The sequence below is a fragment of the Aythya fuligula genome, chromosome 13 (assembly GCF_009819795.1).
Source record: "Aythya fuligula isolate bAytFul2 chromosome 13, bAytFul2.pri, whole genome shotgun sequence".
Taxonomy (NCBI): domain Eukaryota; kingdom Metazoa; phylum Chordata; class Aves; order Anseriformes; family Anatidae; genus Aythya; species Aythya fuligula.
The window spans coordinates 11,493,871-11,509,065 of record NC_045571.1 but is presented as its reverse complement, the minus strand read 5'-3'; the positions used below and the strand labels follow the sequence as shown (position 1 = coordinate 11,509,065).

The 15,195-nt window shown below is 44.9% G+C and overlaps 1 protein-coding gene across 2 annotated transcripts; it reads left to right on the top strand.

Annotated features, from left to right (window-relative positions):
• Nucleotides 1-52: 52 nt before the first annotated feature.
• Nucleotides 53-14,236, top strand: NONO (non-POU domain containing octamer binding). 2 transcript variants are annotated; one of them, XM_032196044.1, is made up of 11 exons: nucleotides 53-122; nucleotides 322-451; nucleotides 2,326-2,519; nucleotides 3,407-3,708; nucleotides 5,837-5,932; nucleotides 6,970-7,166; nucleotides 7,452-7,536; nucleotides 8,304-8,406; nucleotides 9,746-9,788; nucleotides 10,420-10,529; nucleotides 13,593-14,236. In XM_032196044.1, the coding sequence occupies exons 2-11, from the start codon at nucleotides 331-333 to the stop codon at nucleotides 13,728-13,730; spliced, it is 1,389 nt and encodes a 462-aa protein (XP_032051935.1). In that variant the 5' UTR covers nucleotides 53-122; nucleotides 322-330; the 3' UTR covers nucleotides 13,731-14,236. The 2 variants fall into 2 exon arrangements, with proteins under 2 accessions (XP_032051935.1, XP_032051934.1); XM_032196043.1 differs by having other exon boundaries at nucleotides 2,299-2,519.
• The last annotated feature ends 959 nt before the right edge of the window (nucleotides 14,237-15,195 follow it).

Genomic DNA, 15,195 nt, shown 5'->3' with positions numbered 1-15,195 from the left:
CGGCCAATGGGCGGGCGGGCGGCGGGAGCGGCGGGGTAGGTTGCGCCAGTTCCGGCCGCGCGCGCGTTCGGCTCCGGGCTGCAGCGGGCCCAGCAGGCCGCGAGCCGCCCCGGCGCCGCCAGGTGAGGCCGCGGCCGCCTCGGGGCCGCCTCGGGGCCGCCCCGCGCCTCAGCGGGCCCCGCCCCGCCGCCACGCGCGGCCCCTGAGGCGGGCGGAGGGGGTGTGGGGGGAGCAGGGGGGGGGTCCCGGTGAGGCCGGGCCCGTGCCCCCCCCCCCCTCCCCTCCCCTCCCCGTGCTGAGCCTCGCGTTGTGCCCCCGCAGGTGGGGAAGATGCAGGGCAACAAGGGCTTCGGCATGGAGAAGCAGAACCACGCGCCGCGGAAGCAGCACCAGCACCCGCCGCACCCGCCGCCCGCCGGGCCCGCCAACGGGCAGCAGGCCAACAGCCAGAGTGAGTGCGGCTGCGGGGCGCGGCCCGCGGGGCGCTGCTCAGGGCGCTGCTCGGCTCCGTAACGGACGCGGGTCGCGGCTCTGCTGCTCGGGGGGCAGGAGGAGGGATTGCCGTCTGAAGGCTCCTGGGGCTGCGGCTGATCCAACCGGATGGTTCGCAGCCGGGGAGTCAGGGCGCTGCCGCTCCCGCCTCCAGACAGAGGGAAAGTTCTCTGCTTATGTTAAAAATCTCTTTTGTTTTATTTTCTTTTGTTTTTGAAGTCTCACTACCGATTTCTCAAAACAAAAGAGGATAAAAGTCGCATGTGCGCTTTGCTGGCTCTCTCGAAGGCTTTTTCCTGAGCTAAATGCACTTCTGGCTGTGTTCCTTATGCATGGCTCCTCTGTGGTTTTTGCTCTCAGCTGCATGTTTAAGTGCGCCCACATGCAGATGCTTGGCTAGTGTAAAATTCATGGGCATTTTCATTAAGCGATCCTGCTAAACAGGTTCGTGGGAGATCACAGAAAAGGGTGGCCGACGAGTTTGTTTCCAGTCAGGTTGGGAACAATACAGCACAAGAGCAGCATTGTTGTGTTCTCCGAGGGATCAGCTCGGGATCAGCTCGGAGTGACAGCCTGTAGCTCAGACTCCTTTGAGGGGATCTGCTTAAGGTGGAGCAGGGATGCTGGTTAACGCTGCCCTAAGTCCGGCTTAGGCTATTTGCAGGCCTTGCAATTGACCCCCGAATACTTGTGGTAACAGCCTGGAGTCGTTTGCAAGACAAACGCTTCACCCAAGTGACTGAGCGGTGTGCAGTAAATCACTCACTGTCCTTACGCTACCCTTCTATATGCTGTCAGCACGATTTTTTTTTTAAGAGTTAGCTGTGGAGGTGTGCTTGTACTCACGAAAGGCTTGTCCTTAACAGTTGCCTCTGCATGAATAGCTCTTCCTGGTTAGAACCCTGCTTTTTAGTCTGAATCGAACCACTTGAGTTTACTGCAGACACGTGGCCCTGAGGTGGATCCTGTGCAAAGCAGATCAGATAGGAATGGATATGCTGCTTGGGTCAAATAGAAGAAAGGAAAAACTGCAAAGGGAACAAAAGACAGAAGCAAAACAGAACAAAAAAAGCGGAATTGCTTTTTACAGCTTGCTGTGCAGGGAGGTTTTGGGTCCCTTTAAGAAAAGGGGACAGAGGGAGGTAAAGAGGTCATAAAGCCGTCCGCCTGTAGCAGGGCTTCCGGATCGTGCTGGGCTTCAGCTAAACTGTGGGCTAAAGTGAATTGTGCACGTGGGGGATTGAGGGGGTTGCTGTAACAAGTCCCATTTGTTAGTGTAGATGTAGCGTTACTTACTGAATATAGATTTTTTTTTTTAAATTTTTGAGGTCTTACCTACGTGGCTATTCTTAGTTTTTTTTTTCTATTTTTGCCATTCCAGTCTTCTCTTCAATTTGGAACCCAAGACTCCAGAACCCAAATCCCATCTCATAGTATACCAGCCAATTAAAATGTTACCTGTCTGGGCAAAATTAACTCTTTTTTGCATATTTTTTTTAAAAAACTTTTTTTCTTCCCCTCAGTAAAAATCTGATTGCTGGCCAAGCTGCAGCTTTCCTGTCCTTATTCAGGTTGTAATAGCAAAACTTCGTATTGTGACCACAGATTTTATTGTGGGTCGGTTATCTTGAGCAGTTACCCAAAAGCTGAAGCCCGAGTGACCATTCTGAAGGAAAATCCCCTCGTTGCTGTAGAGATGGCTGGGGAGGTTTGAGGTCTAAGCGAAGGGGTGGTATTACCTGTATTGTCCTGTGTCTCTGCATTCACTGTGATGAAACCTAATAGAATTTATCCCCCCAACTGTAGAGCAGCTGTGTACCTTATTCCCCTCAGATGAAGGCCTGACTATTGACCTGAAGAATTTCCGGAAACCCGGTGAAAAGACCTTCACTCAGAGAAGCCGCCTGTTTGTGGGGAATCTGCCCCCAGACATTACAGAGGAAGAGATGAGAAAGTTGTTTGAGAAGTATGGCAAGGCAGGGGAAGTCTTCATACACAAGGACAAAGGCTTTGGCTTTATCAGGCTGGTGAGTGACTTGCTACCTTAGGCATGTTTTTGTGGCAGTGACCTATGCTAGAGGAGTGCTGCTAACTGGAAGTAGTAAATTAGTAAATGTTCAGGTATCTTCAGATAATTAAGCCCACTGTTGATTTTAAGTGACCTGGATTACAGTCACGGATCAGCTTCTACAAGCGATTTGTCTAGAGCCTGGTATAGGAAGGAATGTCAATTGGGGCAGCGTGTGGCAGGGTTTATGAGATACCTGGTAAAGGCATTCTGGAATCAGCTGAGAGAAAAGAGAAGGAAAACACGCACCTGATGCTGTTACAGACCAGGCAGACATCTCCTGGGAGGATGTGAATGAGACATTTCTGTGACCCTAGGTAATCCCTCGGTATTGCTGGGGTGATGAGTGCTCTTGTGGCAGGGGAGAAGCTCCAAGCGATCACACTGAGGTGTGGTTACTGACATGGTGCCGTGGTTCTCAGATGTTATTGGCTCAGGTGCTACATCTCTGAAAGCCCCAATAACAGTGGCTGGAGCATGAGGTTTTTAACGTATTTATTTTTTTAAAAGAAAAAAGAGCAACTCGTTCTGTAGCCTTAATATACTGATATATCTGATAGATAATGATCATTGTTTGCTTAGTTTTCACTGGCTGTCGGATTAGGCTTATGTCCGATACATTTCTTTTTCCTCCTCCAAACTTTCTACGTGTGTATTCAGGTAAAGTCATTGGTAATGGAGAACAGCTGTGGTTGGTCAGGGCATTTTTTAACACGCTGTGGGAGGTTTATCTGTTCCTCTCTGTGAAGTACTTGTTCAGGGGAAATAACGCTTGTGACTCTGTTGTGTACGTAGCTGATTCCATGCTGCATTGAGAGTTTTAATGATGACTTTTTTTATCTTCAGGAAACTCGCACTCTGGCAGAGATTGCAAAGGTGGAATTAGACAACATGCCTCTCCGTGGGAAGCAGCTAAGAGTGCGTTTTGCATGCCACAGCGCATCGCTGACAGTCAGGAACCTGCCTCAGTTTGTGTCCAATGAGCTCCTGGAGGAAGCCTTCTCAGTGTTTGGCCAGGTGGAAAGGGCTGTGGTTATTGTGGATGACAGAGGACGATCCTCTGGAAAAGGCATTGTGGAGTTCTCAGGGAAGCCTGCTGCTAGGAAAGCCCTGGATAGATGTAGTGATGGGTCTTTCCTGCTGACTACGTAAGTGCGGAGGGCGAGAATTGCTGTGCTGTTGTGTGCAGGCTGGTGGGTGGCGTTGGCTTGTGAGCGACATTTCTTGGTGTAGCAGGGCAGGAGGCGCTTTGCCTGGGGAGAACCGAGCTTCCTTTCCAACAGGAGTGAGGCTTAGAGCGAGTCTGTGCCAAAACTCAAAGCTTCCTTCTGGGAAGCTGCAGGTGGGGTCAGTGTAAGGCTGTCCAGTAAACTCTTTCTCACTAAAGCTGCCTTATGGCAATTAAAGCAGCTTCTAAGAAACAGGAGCTGTATCGGAGACCCATCCATTGGCTGGAAACAAAGCTCGAGTGCGTTAATTGTGCACGCTGAGTCTAGGGATGGGGCCACACTTGGTGGGGTGTGCTGCTGGGTGCAGTGCTGATCCACCTTCTGGGGCACGAGGTGTTTGGGAAGCGGATCAGATGCACTGGGTTGTTTGGGGTTTTTTTTCCCTCAGAAGCTTGTTCTCCCTTTGCTTGGATATCGTAAGGCAACAAAGTGTATTCCTGGATAATTATGTGACCATGCACAAGCAAATGATTAATTCTAAATAGCTTCCACAGAGCATGGCTTGTTGCTTTAATAGCTAGGGGAACCATTTAGGGTCTATTTTGAGTGAAAAATACTAAAGTATATTTTATATGCATGCTCTTAGAATTTAGAAATTAGCAATATAGCCCTGATTTCAGGAAGTGTTTTATTATTAAAGTAATTTTTTTAAGCTTTGTGCTTCTCGCCCTGCTCCTTTTTGGGGGAGAGGCTGCATATGGCATGGCCGTACACAGCACGTTCAGGTTCAAAAAGCAGCTTTCTTTTTTTTTTTTTTCCATTGCTATTTTCCTGCCTGAGAGTCTTTGGGAGTAGCCAGTAATGTGTAGTGCCCTGCAGTAGGGTTGCTGGTAGGGAGCTTTTGGGCTATTTTAGTTTCTTGGGATTATTTACTTTGTGCCCTTTTGCTGACTCAGAACTATACAGCCTGAAAGAATCATGAAAACAACATTTGAAAAGTGAGCATGCAAAGCTAAGCACTACCAGTGTATAACTGAGAGCACCTGGGGGCAACATTCACTCTTTCTCTGGCTGTCTGCACATCAGCTTTTGACATCTGGGACAGCAAAACAGTGTGGTGCTTACTTCTACTCGAGGTTTAGTTTCGATTGAAGCTGTTCTGCTTTGTCCTAGTTTGTGACAGTAGCGGATGGATAAACTGCTTGGAATAGACTGGGTCACGTTGGAAAATGAGACGATTAGTAACACACAAAAGTGAAAAGCTGTGTTGTGGACCCTCAGCCTGTCACGTCCTGCCTTCCTGTTGGAGTTTGGGCACTGCTTGCTCCTTGGCATGGCATGCTTGTCACTTCCCCAGCTATGGCAAATGGATTAAGGAGCTAAAGCTGAATTGTGACGCTGCTTTGCGCTGAGGGTGTGAGCAGTGTCAGTGCTGTGCTGGGGACTTGTTGCAGAGATGGGGACACTTCTGCTAAGTAGTTCTCTTTTGCACACAGAAGCACACGTGCTCAGCATCTGTGTTGCAAAGTGTGCCAGAGGATTATTTGGGAAATTGAGGCAGGGCCCACCAGGAACTTGCAGAGCACCGCTGTCTGGCAGTAACGGGAAGCGGTGGTCTCACCAAGAGAATACAAGTGATGCAGCCAGGGATCTCCAGTGAAGAGCAGTGTTACTCCTCACTTTAGACTGTTGTAAAAAAGACCTTGTGCAGCCTGTGGTTGGTCATGAAGCAAGGGAGGAAAGGGGTGAAAAAACAGACGCTGGTATTACTGTGCTGTGCAGATCCTACTCCAGGAAGTCAAGTTCCCAATGAAGCTGTTAATTTAAACAAGTAACTGAAAGCATTCTTCTTTGAGTACAGTTTTGGTTTGGATTCAACAAGATTTTCAATTAACAGTTCAGCTCCTAGTCTAAAGGGGGGTGGAAAAAAAAAACGCTGTGAAAAGTAATTACTGTTTTCACTTTGCTTCAGAACCCTGGCTGCACTCAATTTCTTTGAGCAGTGCTAAAAGCAATATTTCATAGGTTCAGACATAGCACACAGGCTTTCCTACACTGCAAGCTCATTCCTGAATTATCCTCAAAGCACCTCATTTTTTCTTCACAGATTCCCTCGGCCTGTCACTGTGGAGCCCATGGATCAGTATGATGATGAAGAGGGACTACCAGAGAAACTGGTCATCAAAAACCAGCAATATCACAAGTATGTGGCTGCCATAAGACACAAGATGAGAGTGCCTGGAGGCTCCGGGGTATCGGCTAGTGCCTGAGCCTTAGGAGGGTGGCTCATCAGGGCTTCTAGAGGTCCTCCTTTTTTCTGAATACGTGACCTGACTCCAGAAAAAGAATGGCTTACGCTGTTCCCTTGAAATTGGTTAGCTGAAAGAAAGCAGTGGGTTTGGATCCACTCTTCTGGGTAAGGCTGGCAGGCTCCACATATTTTGTTGTGTTTGTCTGCTTCCATTGTTGGGATAAAAATTGGTGTCAGTTTGAGATAATGTGTGCTTTCCCCTTGCTGGGATGAGAACCTGAAACAAAAGATGTAAATTCTGTGCTCGAGGTGTTAGGGACAGTCTGTGGAGGAAAGAGACGAACTCACAGTGAAAATGGTCCGAATGATGTGAACAGCAGTGAGGCATCGTAGAGTTATTCAGGTGTAAGGCCACGGTATTTGAGGACTTCCCACAGTAAACAGCTGCCATGTGATTAGAGCACTGGGTATTAGTACAGCGTGTGAGCTCATGAATGTTGAATGAAGCAGGGAGGATGAGAGCTTCAGGAGCCCGGGGGCTATGTTAGGAGCAGTCACATGCTCCGGTTGCGGGGGCTGCAGAGACCAGTGAGGTAAGCGTGCGTGTTTGGGCTGGGTATGTTTCTGGAGTGAACTTGTTCATGAGTTGTGCAGCGGGAGCTGTTTCTGTCAAGAGTATTTCTAAATGTCTTTTGCCCAGTATCTTGGTGTGTTAGGAGCGCAGTGTTGTTGCTGGGTGTGAGTGAGGACAGGACACAGTTTTTTGTCTAAGTTTCTCCTTTCAGTAGAATGCATCCTGAGGAACAGACAAAGCGGTATCTCAGGCACAGCTATTTGTGCAAAAAAGTGTACACGGTGATTTATCTATTACAGTGAGATGCGTTTCTAACTGTCAGAAGGCTCTGCCATTGCATTTACACACATACTGTATTTTTCTTAGATCCTCTTTGCTGTGTTGAAGCATTCACTACGTCTTCCTTGCTTGACAGGGAGCGTGAGCAGCCTCCTCGATTCGCACAGCCTGGCAGCTTTGAGTATGAATATGCCATGCGCTGGAAGGCTCTAATAGAAATGGAGAAGCAGCAGCAAGAACAGGTAGACCGCAACATCAAGGAAGCTCGAGAGAAGCTGGAAATGGAAATGGAAGCAGCTCGCCATGAGCACCAAGTTATGCTCATGCGGCAAGGTACCAACCAAGGATAATCAGAACAGGGCCCTTCAGCACCCGGGGTGGGTAGCTCAGACTGACCAGAGGCCACCGAGGTTGGGCTATGGCAAAGCTGCATAACTTTTAACCAACTGTGGCAGCAACAAACAAACAGATGTTGCTGTATTGCTGGAAGTTCTATTGTCTTACTCTTCCTTTGTGTTGTGGTTCTAATTCAGGAACTGATGAGAGGTGGTAGAGGAGACAAGGTTGATTTTATATATATATATATATATATATATTTTTAACTGTTATCTTATATAGATTTAATGAGACGCCAGGAAGAACTGAGGAGGATGGAAGAATTACATAACCAAGAAGTACAAAAACGTAAACAGTTGGAAATCAGGTAAGGTGGCAGGTTCTAAACTGTTCCATAACGTTATGGAACAAAGCACTTCTTCAGTTCATTTATTGTTCAAGGTGACAATTTAATTGCTACCTAAAGAGTAGCTGTTGTTTTGGGCCTTTTTGTTCATAGGGAGAGTGTACGCTTGGTTTAAGATGGAGTTAGGAGTTTCTTCTGCTGACGTTGAAGGACACTGACTAGTATTTGTTTTTTTTTGTTGGTTTTTTACAGTTCTGTGTCTCAGTTTAGCTCCTTGACCGAGGCAGATACAAAAGTCAGGATCTTTGTGCAGTGGCTTTAGTGCTGCAGGTTGGAAAACCCCATTTTAGCATCTATCCTCTCCTTTGAGAGGTAACTTAGTCTCAGAGATTTCTCTCTCCCTTCTGGCTCTTCCTTGTCTCAGGGTCATTGTGAGAAACTCCAGGAAGATCTCCAGATTACTTCTGTAATACGAGGGGCTAGAGAACTGTCTGGCTTCTATGCATTATACACAGTGTAACGTAGTCAGCATGTACTTGAGAGCGGCTGTGTATGTGGGTGTGCTCAGGCTGAGTTCTATAATGAACTCCTTAAAATTCAGTGTTGAAAATGTCCTGCTCGTAGATGTTTGCTTTCATCATGAGGTGCCTGATATTTCACAACCTCAGCAGAATAATGCTTTCCAAGTTGTAGGTTTCCAAAACAAGAGCCCACTAGGCAGCACTACAACGCTCTGATGCAAGTGATCACTTTGTGTTGTGCTGAGCATCCTTGCCACTTCTTTGCAGGCAAGAGGAAGAACGCAGGCGCCGTGAGGAGGAAATGAGAAGGCAACAAGAAGAGATGATGAGACGCCAGCAGGAAGGCTTCAAGGGGAACTTCACTGATGCGGTATGAATATTCCTACCTTTCCATTGCATCTGGAGATGGATTTTAGATTTTTTTCTCTTCCCTAGCACAGGGCTTCCAGTGGATGCTTAATGTGTTGGTTGAGGGACTCTACATACGTGTTCAATGCATTCTACAACCAGTTATAGACTCCTGTCTGTCTTTATAACATTTTGTCTGGAAAATATAAATTAACACAGTTACTGTCCCACTGCTGTCCTCAATGGCTGTCTGGCTGTTCAGAAGAACATATGCTAACTAATTATATTCTAAGAGTAGTAACAAAGACGTACTCTTCTGAAATCCTATTGCAGAGCCCTGTTGTGGTCGTGTATCCAGCTATATCCCTAGCCTGCAGTCGTTCTTAGTCTTCCTCAGGTGGAACGATCCCAGCTCGAGACAGTGCTGCAGGCACAATAATTTGCTTATACTTGAAAGTCTGTGTTGGTCAAGCATTTCTTTGGAATGTAAAATGTGTGATAGCCTGCTTTTTAATAGCAGTAATGCTAGCTCTGTAATGAGCTGTTTGCAGTTCATTTTCAGTCCCGGCAATTTTCTGTTGTGAACCAGCTCTCATGCTATGGAGATGCTATCATAATGTCAGTGCAACTGGGTGACAATTGCTTATGCATTTTAGCAAAAAATTGGCTGCTAAGCAAAACAGCTAACTGTAAAGACAAAAGATCAAAACTGTGACTGACCTCTAAATGCAAATATTACCTAGCAGAACTCCTGAGTTCTCTAAGTAATAGTGCCTTCATCTGATAAATAGTGGCACTTGAGACTACAGGTGAAATCGAGTGACATCTGTTCAGTTCCCATCCTGGAAAAGCAGTATCCTCACTGGTGAGGAGGTGCTTCCAGTTTTTCAGCAAGGGAGATCTGTGGTGTGTGCCTGACGTTCACTAGCTGGAAGTCTGGAAATGATCCAGTGCTGCATGTTTGTTGTGTAAGCTTGCATTCCTTTCAGCAGGAAAAGCTACTTAGCTACACTGAGGAAGTAATAAAAACTAATTTTTTCCAATGTGTTACTGCTGCTCAGCAGATCTTTCCATCCAGGTATTGGATAACTTTATGCTGCTCTTTGGTAAAATCTGCACACACAGCTTTGTGGCTTGATGCTGTACCAGGATTGCTTTGCTGTTGAATATTGTCTTGCAGAATGAGAATGCTTTAAATACGAGCTCTTTGTTCAGCAGTTAATAGCAGTAGCTCAGATCTGCTTTTGAAATTTACCCAGTAATTCTATCCGGTAATAAAGCCCCAGATCTCAATGAATTTGTGTAATTACATTACAAAATACTTGGATCTTTATCATTTGAAATGAGCATCTCTTTTCCAGAGGGAGCCACCAGACATGCGAATGGGGCAGATGGGTATGGGAGGTAAGAATTTTTTGTAGTCTTCTTAATTCTTGTGCACATTTGTGTCCTCTGCAAAATCCATGTGTTTTTTTTTGTTTGTTTGTTTGTTTGTTTTTGGTTTTGGAGCTGTTGTATTTTATCAGCTCCTTATTTAGAAACCGTCGTAGTAACTTTCTCCCATTTCAGTGACAGGAAGCTGTCGTATGACAGGAAACGTATGGGTATGAGGCAGTGCTGTACGTACGTGAAAGTTCAGTAAGCAGAAGATGGTTGAAATTGCTGTTAGAGCCATAATGTGGTTAAGAAGTTTGTAGTGATACGGAAGCTGGTACAACATGTGGTACTAGGCCTTGATTCCAGAAAGAAATCTCAATTACTAGATTTCCATATTTTGGCTACATGACCTAGAGTTTGAGGCCACGTGCACAACAGTGATTGAAAAGACCATCAGGCTCAGTGCTTAACAAAGACAGTGAGCGTTAGAACCTGCCGAGGTTTCAGATAATAGTGGAATGTGAGATCAGTTTGTCTTGACCTGATAGTGCACTGGTGGTTAATAGATTAGAACTCTGTCCTAGGATATAATCCTGCAGGGAGCTTATGTGGTGTTTTGTGGTTGTTCTGGTTCATGGTTTTTCTGGTTCTTTTCCAGGTACCATTGGCATGAACAATAGAGGAGCTATGGGTGGTACCAACGTCCCAGCTGCTGCGCCTCCTGCAGCTGGTCCTGGAGCTATGATACCTGACGGAGCCATGGGAATGGTAATGTATCTCCATCTGCTTTTCATGCACACCTTTCAAATGTAGATTGTGGTGTTTCCCTTGTTAAGGAGGACACTGCTAAAGTTGAGTCTTGTTTGTCACCCTAGACCTGCTGTGAAGTTAATCTTGCCTCGATGTTAGTTGGTATTTTTGAAATTGAGCCAAGTCTAATGCTTACTTCTTTACTTTGAAGATGCTAAAACCTTTATTAGAAGGATCTTAGCAATCAACCAATACGACATGGTTGTTTTTTAAATGGCATATTGGGAAGCGCTTTGAGTGAGAGTATCTGGAGATGTACGTTCTTGCTGGCATAAAGCCAAGCTTTCAGGAATGTTCTGTCCATCACTAGTTTTTTAAAACAATACTCTTCTATGCTAAAAGGAATATGGTAATAAGTATGCAAAAATGAGTTCAGCTGATTTGCTTAGGAAGTAAATAACAAAGAATCAGTGAAGTCTATGCTTGCTTATTTGCCTTTTTAAATTTTTACATTTAATTGAATTTTAAACAGTAGCTTTTGTCTGCAAAGGGTCTCTGTGACTCTTCTTGTAGGGCAAAGGAAGTTTAAATGCTTGATTGGCAAAACTCAAGGCTGACATTCCATCTACAAAGCTGTATGACCAGACAGTTCCTCAGCTTTGCACCCCATCCATCCACAGTCATCCCCACTCTGATGGACCTTAGACAGCTCAAAACCTTTTTAGGCATCCTCATCATTGAATATATGTCACCAAAGAATTCTAAAGAGAAAGCCCTAAGGAAAATTCTAAATACAAATCTAATTTTCAAATACAAGTAATGGAAATCTAGAAGTTCTGTTTATTAGAAATCCTTCTTAAAAGATTTTAAAAGTTGGCTTTTTTTTTTGTTTGTTTGTTTGTTTTTTTTTTTTTTTTTTTTTTTTTTGCTTAGAAAGCACAGAGCTTGTCTCTGTTTCCATAATAGTGAGATGAGAAATTAATTTCTTCATATATTTAATTCCGGTACTGGTAGTGAACTGAAATAGGTTGCCATAAAACATTTAGTAGCTGTACAGACTTCATTCAACATGCTGTGACCAGCTTGCAAAAAGCCCATTCCATGGGATTGGGAGGAAAAAATGCTTTTAAGAATACTCTCTAACTTAAAGGTTATTGAGCTACTAGTGGGATAAATTGAAAAACAAGAGTGTTTAGACAGGAATTATGGTTGCTGCGTTAGTGATTTAGTTGGTGAATGGTAGCGGCGTGTTTTAGCTTGTTATAAATGTGAAATGGAGTGCTACTTCATACTGCTGGAGGAGTTGTTGAAGGTGTCACATCTAATGTGGAAACCGCGAGTTCAGGGTCTGCATGTACTTACTGTGGTGAGAGGTAACTTGTCAACATGAAAGAACTGAATTGCTTGCTGTTTGTTATGGTTTTTATGAAAGTAGTGGAAGGAATAGAAAATGAATATCGCTGTGAAAGTTGGTGACTGCCGCTTGTAACTTTCAGTTTGGGAGTTTCCTTAGTTTGCAAGTAAAATTAAGTCTAGTAAAGCAAATGTTGTGGGTGTGGGGATGATCTGGTAGCTGAACTCAGGAGAGGGATGCCTCTAAAGAATTCAAGCTTTGGTTATGCACAGTTACAGCTTCACTGCAGAGCTTTACAATAGGTGATGGCTTCTTTGCTTGCTGATCCTATCTGTCAGAGGATGCAATCTCATACAGGATCAGCTGCAGAAACAGCAGCAGTCATATTCAAGTTTGTCCTGAAAGTTCTTCTTCAGCAGTTCCTAGTACTTGGTGTAATGAGCAATTTTCCTGCAAACCTTCCTAATTCTTAATTTAGCATGACTGCTTCATGGAAGTCTTCTTGTCATAAGGAACAGTTTTATTTGGCTGTGAGCTTTTTTACCTGACTGGTAGGGACAGTAGAGAGGCTGTGGTTCAAGGAACGTGTACTACGCAAGGAAATTTATGGGGGAGAAGGTGAAGAGAGGAATGGAAAGGGGAAGGAGTTCAGATCAGGATAATGAAGTAATACCACTTAGACCAAAAAGCAGTAAGCTGCTTCTTTAATGGACAGATACATGCGTAGAGTTATTTTGGAAAATCTTTATCCTGGCTAGATTGCTTAATTTGTGTTACTAGTTCAGTGTGTTCCAGCTCTTTATTCATGTATGTAGCACTTGCTTTGCATGTTTGCTCCAGTTGGTTAGTGACTGCAGTGACCTTCCCTAACATGATGTAATGTGTCCTACAGGGGAAGTCCACAATTGCTTAGAGTTCTTCATCTATTGGGAAGGGAAAAAGATGGAAAGAGTGCTGTATTATGCTGCAAATAGTATGTAGTACTGTAAATGTGTGGATGAAGAATGAATGGAACCCATGAGTCTGATGTTGAGGGGGAAGGAAGATGCGGTGGCTGCACAGTATTTTGTGGAAGCACATGTCTGCCACGTATCTGCCTCAGAGCTGACTCAGCTTTGAGCAGGAGGTTGGACGAGGGATCTCCTAAGGTACCTTCCAAGCTGAATTACCCTTTCATCTCATCTCCGTGCTGGAAGGAAGAGGCTGTGCAATAGCACTGCTCTAGCTGGGAGATGGGAGAGCCAAAGGAATGGAAGTGACAGGATATGACCAAGGCACAAGACGAGTATCTCAGACTTACCTTGGAATTGTAGCGTTGCATACACCTGGATTGTGACACTGCTGTGTTATGAGTATGCTGCTCCTCGTTTACATTCAGTTTGGGTGGGGGAATATGGTGGAAACGTGAAATTCCTTTCCCAGACTGCATTTCTCGTGTGTTCCACAGCAAGGCGCTACTGTGGGGATGACATAAGCTGTTTTCCAGTTTGCTTGACTCCAAGCTATGTGGGGAAAGAGGCTTTATCCTACAATGCTTAACTGTAACCACAGTCCTATCAGCCTGGTTTTGGGGCTTTGGGGTTGGTTTTGGTAGGGTGGGGGGTTTATAGCAAGGTGAACTGTAATTGTGGGATCCTGACAGGATTCGAATCTACTCAAATGGCTTTTAACTGCTGTTTGTTCTTTGTTTTTCCTTCTGCCTCTTCTGCACTTCTCTTTGTTACAAGACTCCACCGCCACCTGCAGATCGCTTTGGCCAGGGCAGCGCGATGGAAGGACTCGGAGCGATGGGTGGGAACCCACCTGCCTTCAACAGAGGAAATCCAGGGGGGGAATTTGGCCCCAACAAGCGTCGCAGATACTAACAGGATTAAGCTGCCCCCTGCACATGCCCCAAAGAGAAAAGGAATCTTGGCAGGCCACACAGGGTTCTTCTCAGGGGGTGGATGTTCAAATTAGTTCGTTAGGGCCTGCTTTGGTTAAGCCACTCTAGGAAAAGGGGAGTGCAGTCTGACTGGTAAAGGTTTTAGAAAATTTCATGTGGTGCATTCCTATAATTTCAATGTGAAAATGAATTCTGGGAGGCTGCCGTGGTTGTTCAGTAACGGTAAAATCTGGCAAGGACCTCAATGCCTTGACCATTCCAGGTTTCCTATTTGCAGCCGGAGCCCTGAGACTAAACGAGATAAAATTGTCTTGGCATTTTTTTAATTTTAGTGTAGCGTACCTTGCTTAAGAGCACAGGGAAGAAGTCTCTGGAGAACTAGGGCAGCATCTGGGTACTTTGCAGCTCCCATGATTCTGTAAATTTACATAGCTCCAAATGATCCATCATGTAGTGAATTGGGGAGATTTTATGTTCATTTTTTTCTTTTTTTTTTTTTTTTTTATCCTAACTTGTAGTTACTCTTTTTATCTGGACCATCTGTTTCTTTAAAGTAGTTGACCGTCATGTGCAGCCGGAATGGCTGGAAGGCTCTTGTTCGGATGAATTTTTTGATAATGTGTTGTATCGCTGTTTATTTTTACTGGTAGTAAAGTACAATCTATTGGACAAAGATACTGTATCTCATGCTGAAGATTTAACTGAAACAAATGTTTGTATAATCTTAACCTTGCCTGTCTTTTGTGTAGAAGTACTACAAGATTTTTCATTTAGTGTAAACTGTTTGAACACAAGCTGTAATTGTCCCACTAACAAGTTTGAGTTTGTCTGAGGAATGTTACAGGAATGCATTATTATTAAAGTGGATTTTAAGCCTTTTTTATCTGGTGTGCTGTCTCTTCTGTTTTTTTTACTAAAATGTGTACCTACGTATTGAAGTAAATCAAGCACCAGATTCTGGAGTCAAAGTTGTTCTTGCGTAGCTCTGTAAAGAGGGTGTTAACCCCTGGGAATTTTCTAACAGTTCTTGTCACAGAATGAGTTTTGTATGGCTTTTGGAATAAGAACCTTAACTTCAGCATTTAAGAGTAAAATAAGGGAAGTCCTGATGCACCTAGGTTATGTCTACATTGCAGGCACAGAGAAGCGAAATGGAAGACTTGTCTGTGAGTCACTGGGAGCGCAGAGTTCAATCTGTGTCTGATCTGCCTGGTACAAAGCTGTCTGTCTCTGCTCCGCGTTGCTGTTGCCTCTGAGTAGGATGCAGACCTTCCTGTGGGGCTCTGAACTCCGCTGGGGCAGGAAGCTGAGGGACTGTAAGTGTCAGTGGTGACAATAACAATTAATCTTAGGCAATACCTGAGGGAATCTGTAAGGACAGGAGTCCTCTGACTTACACTCTTGTATTGAAGCTTGAGGTGAGACTGGGAAGGAGGGAGCAGAAA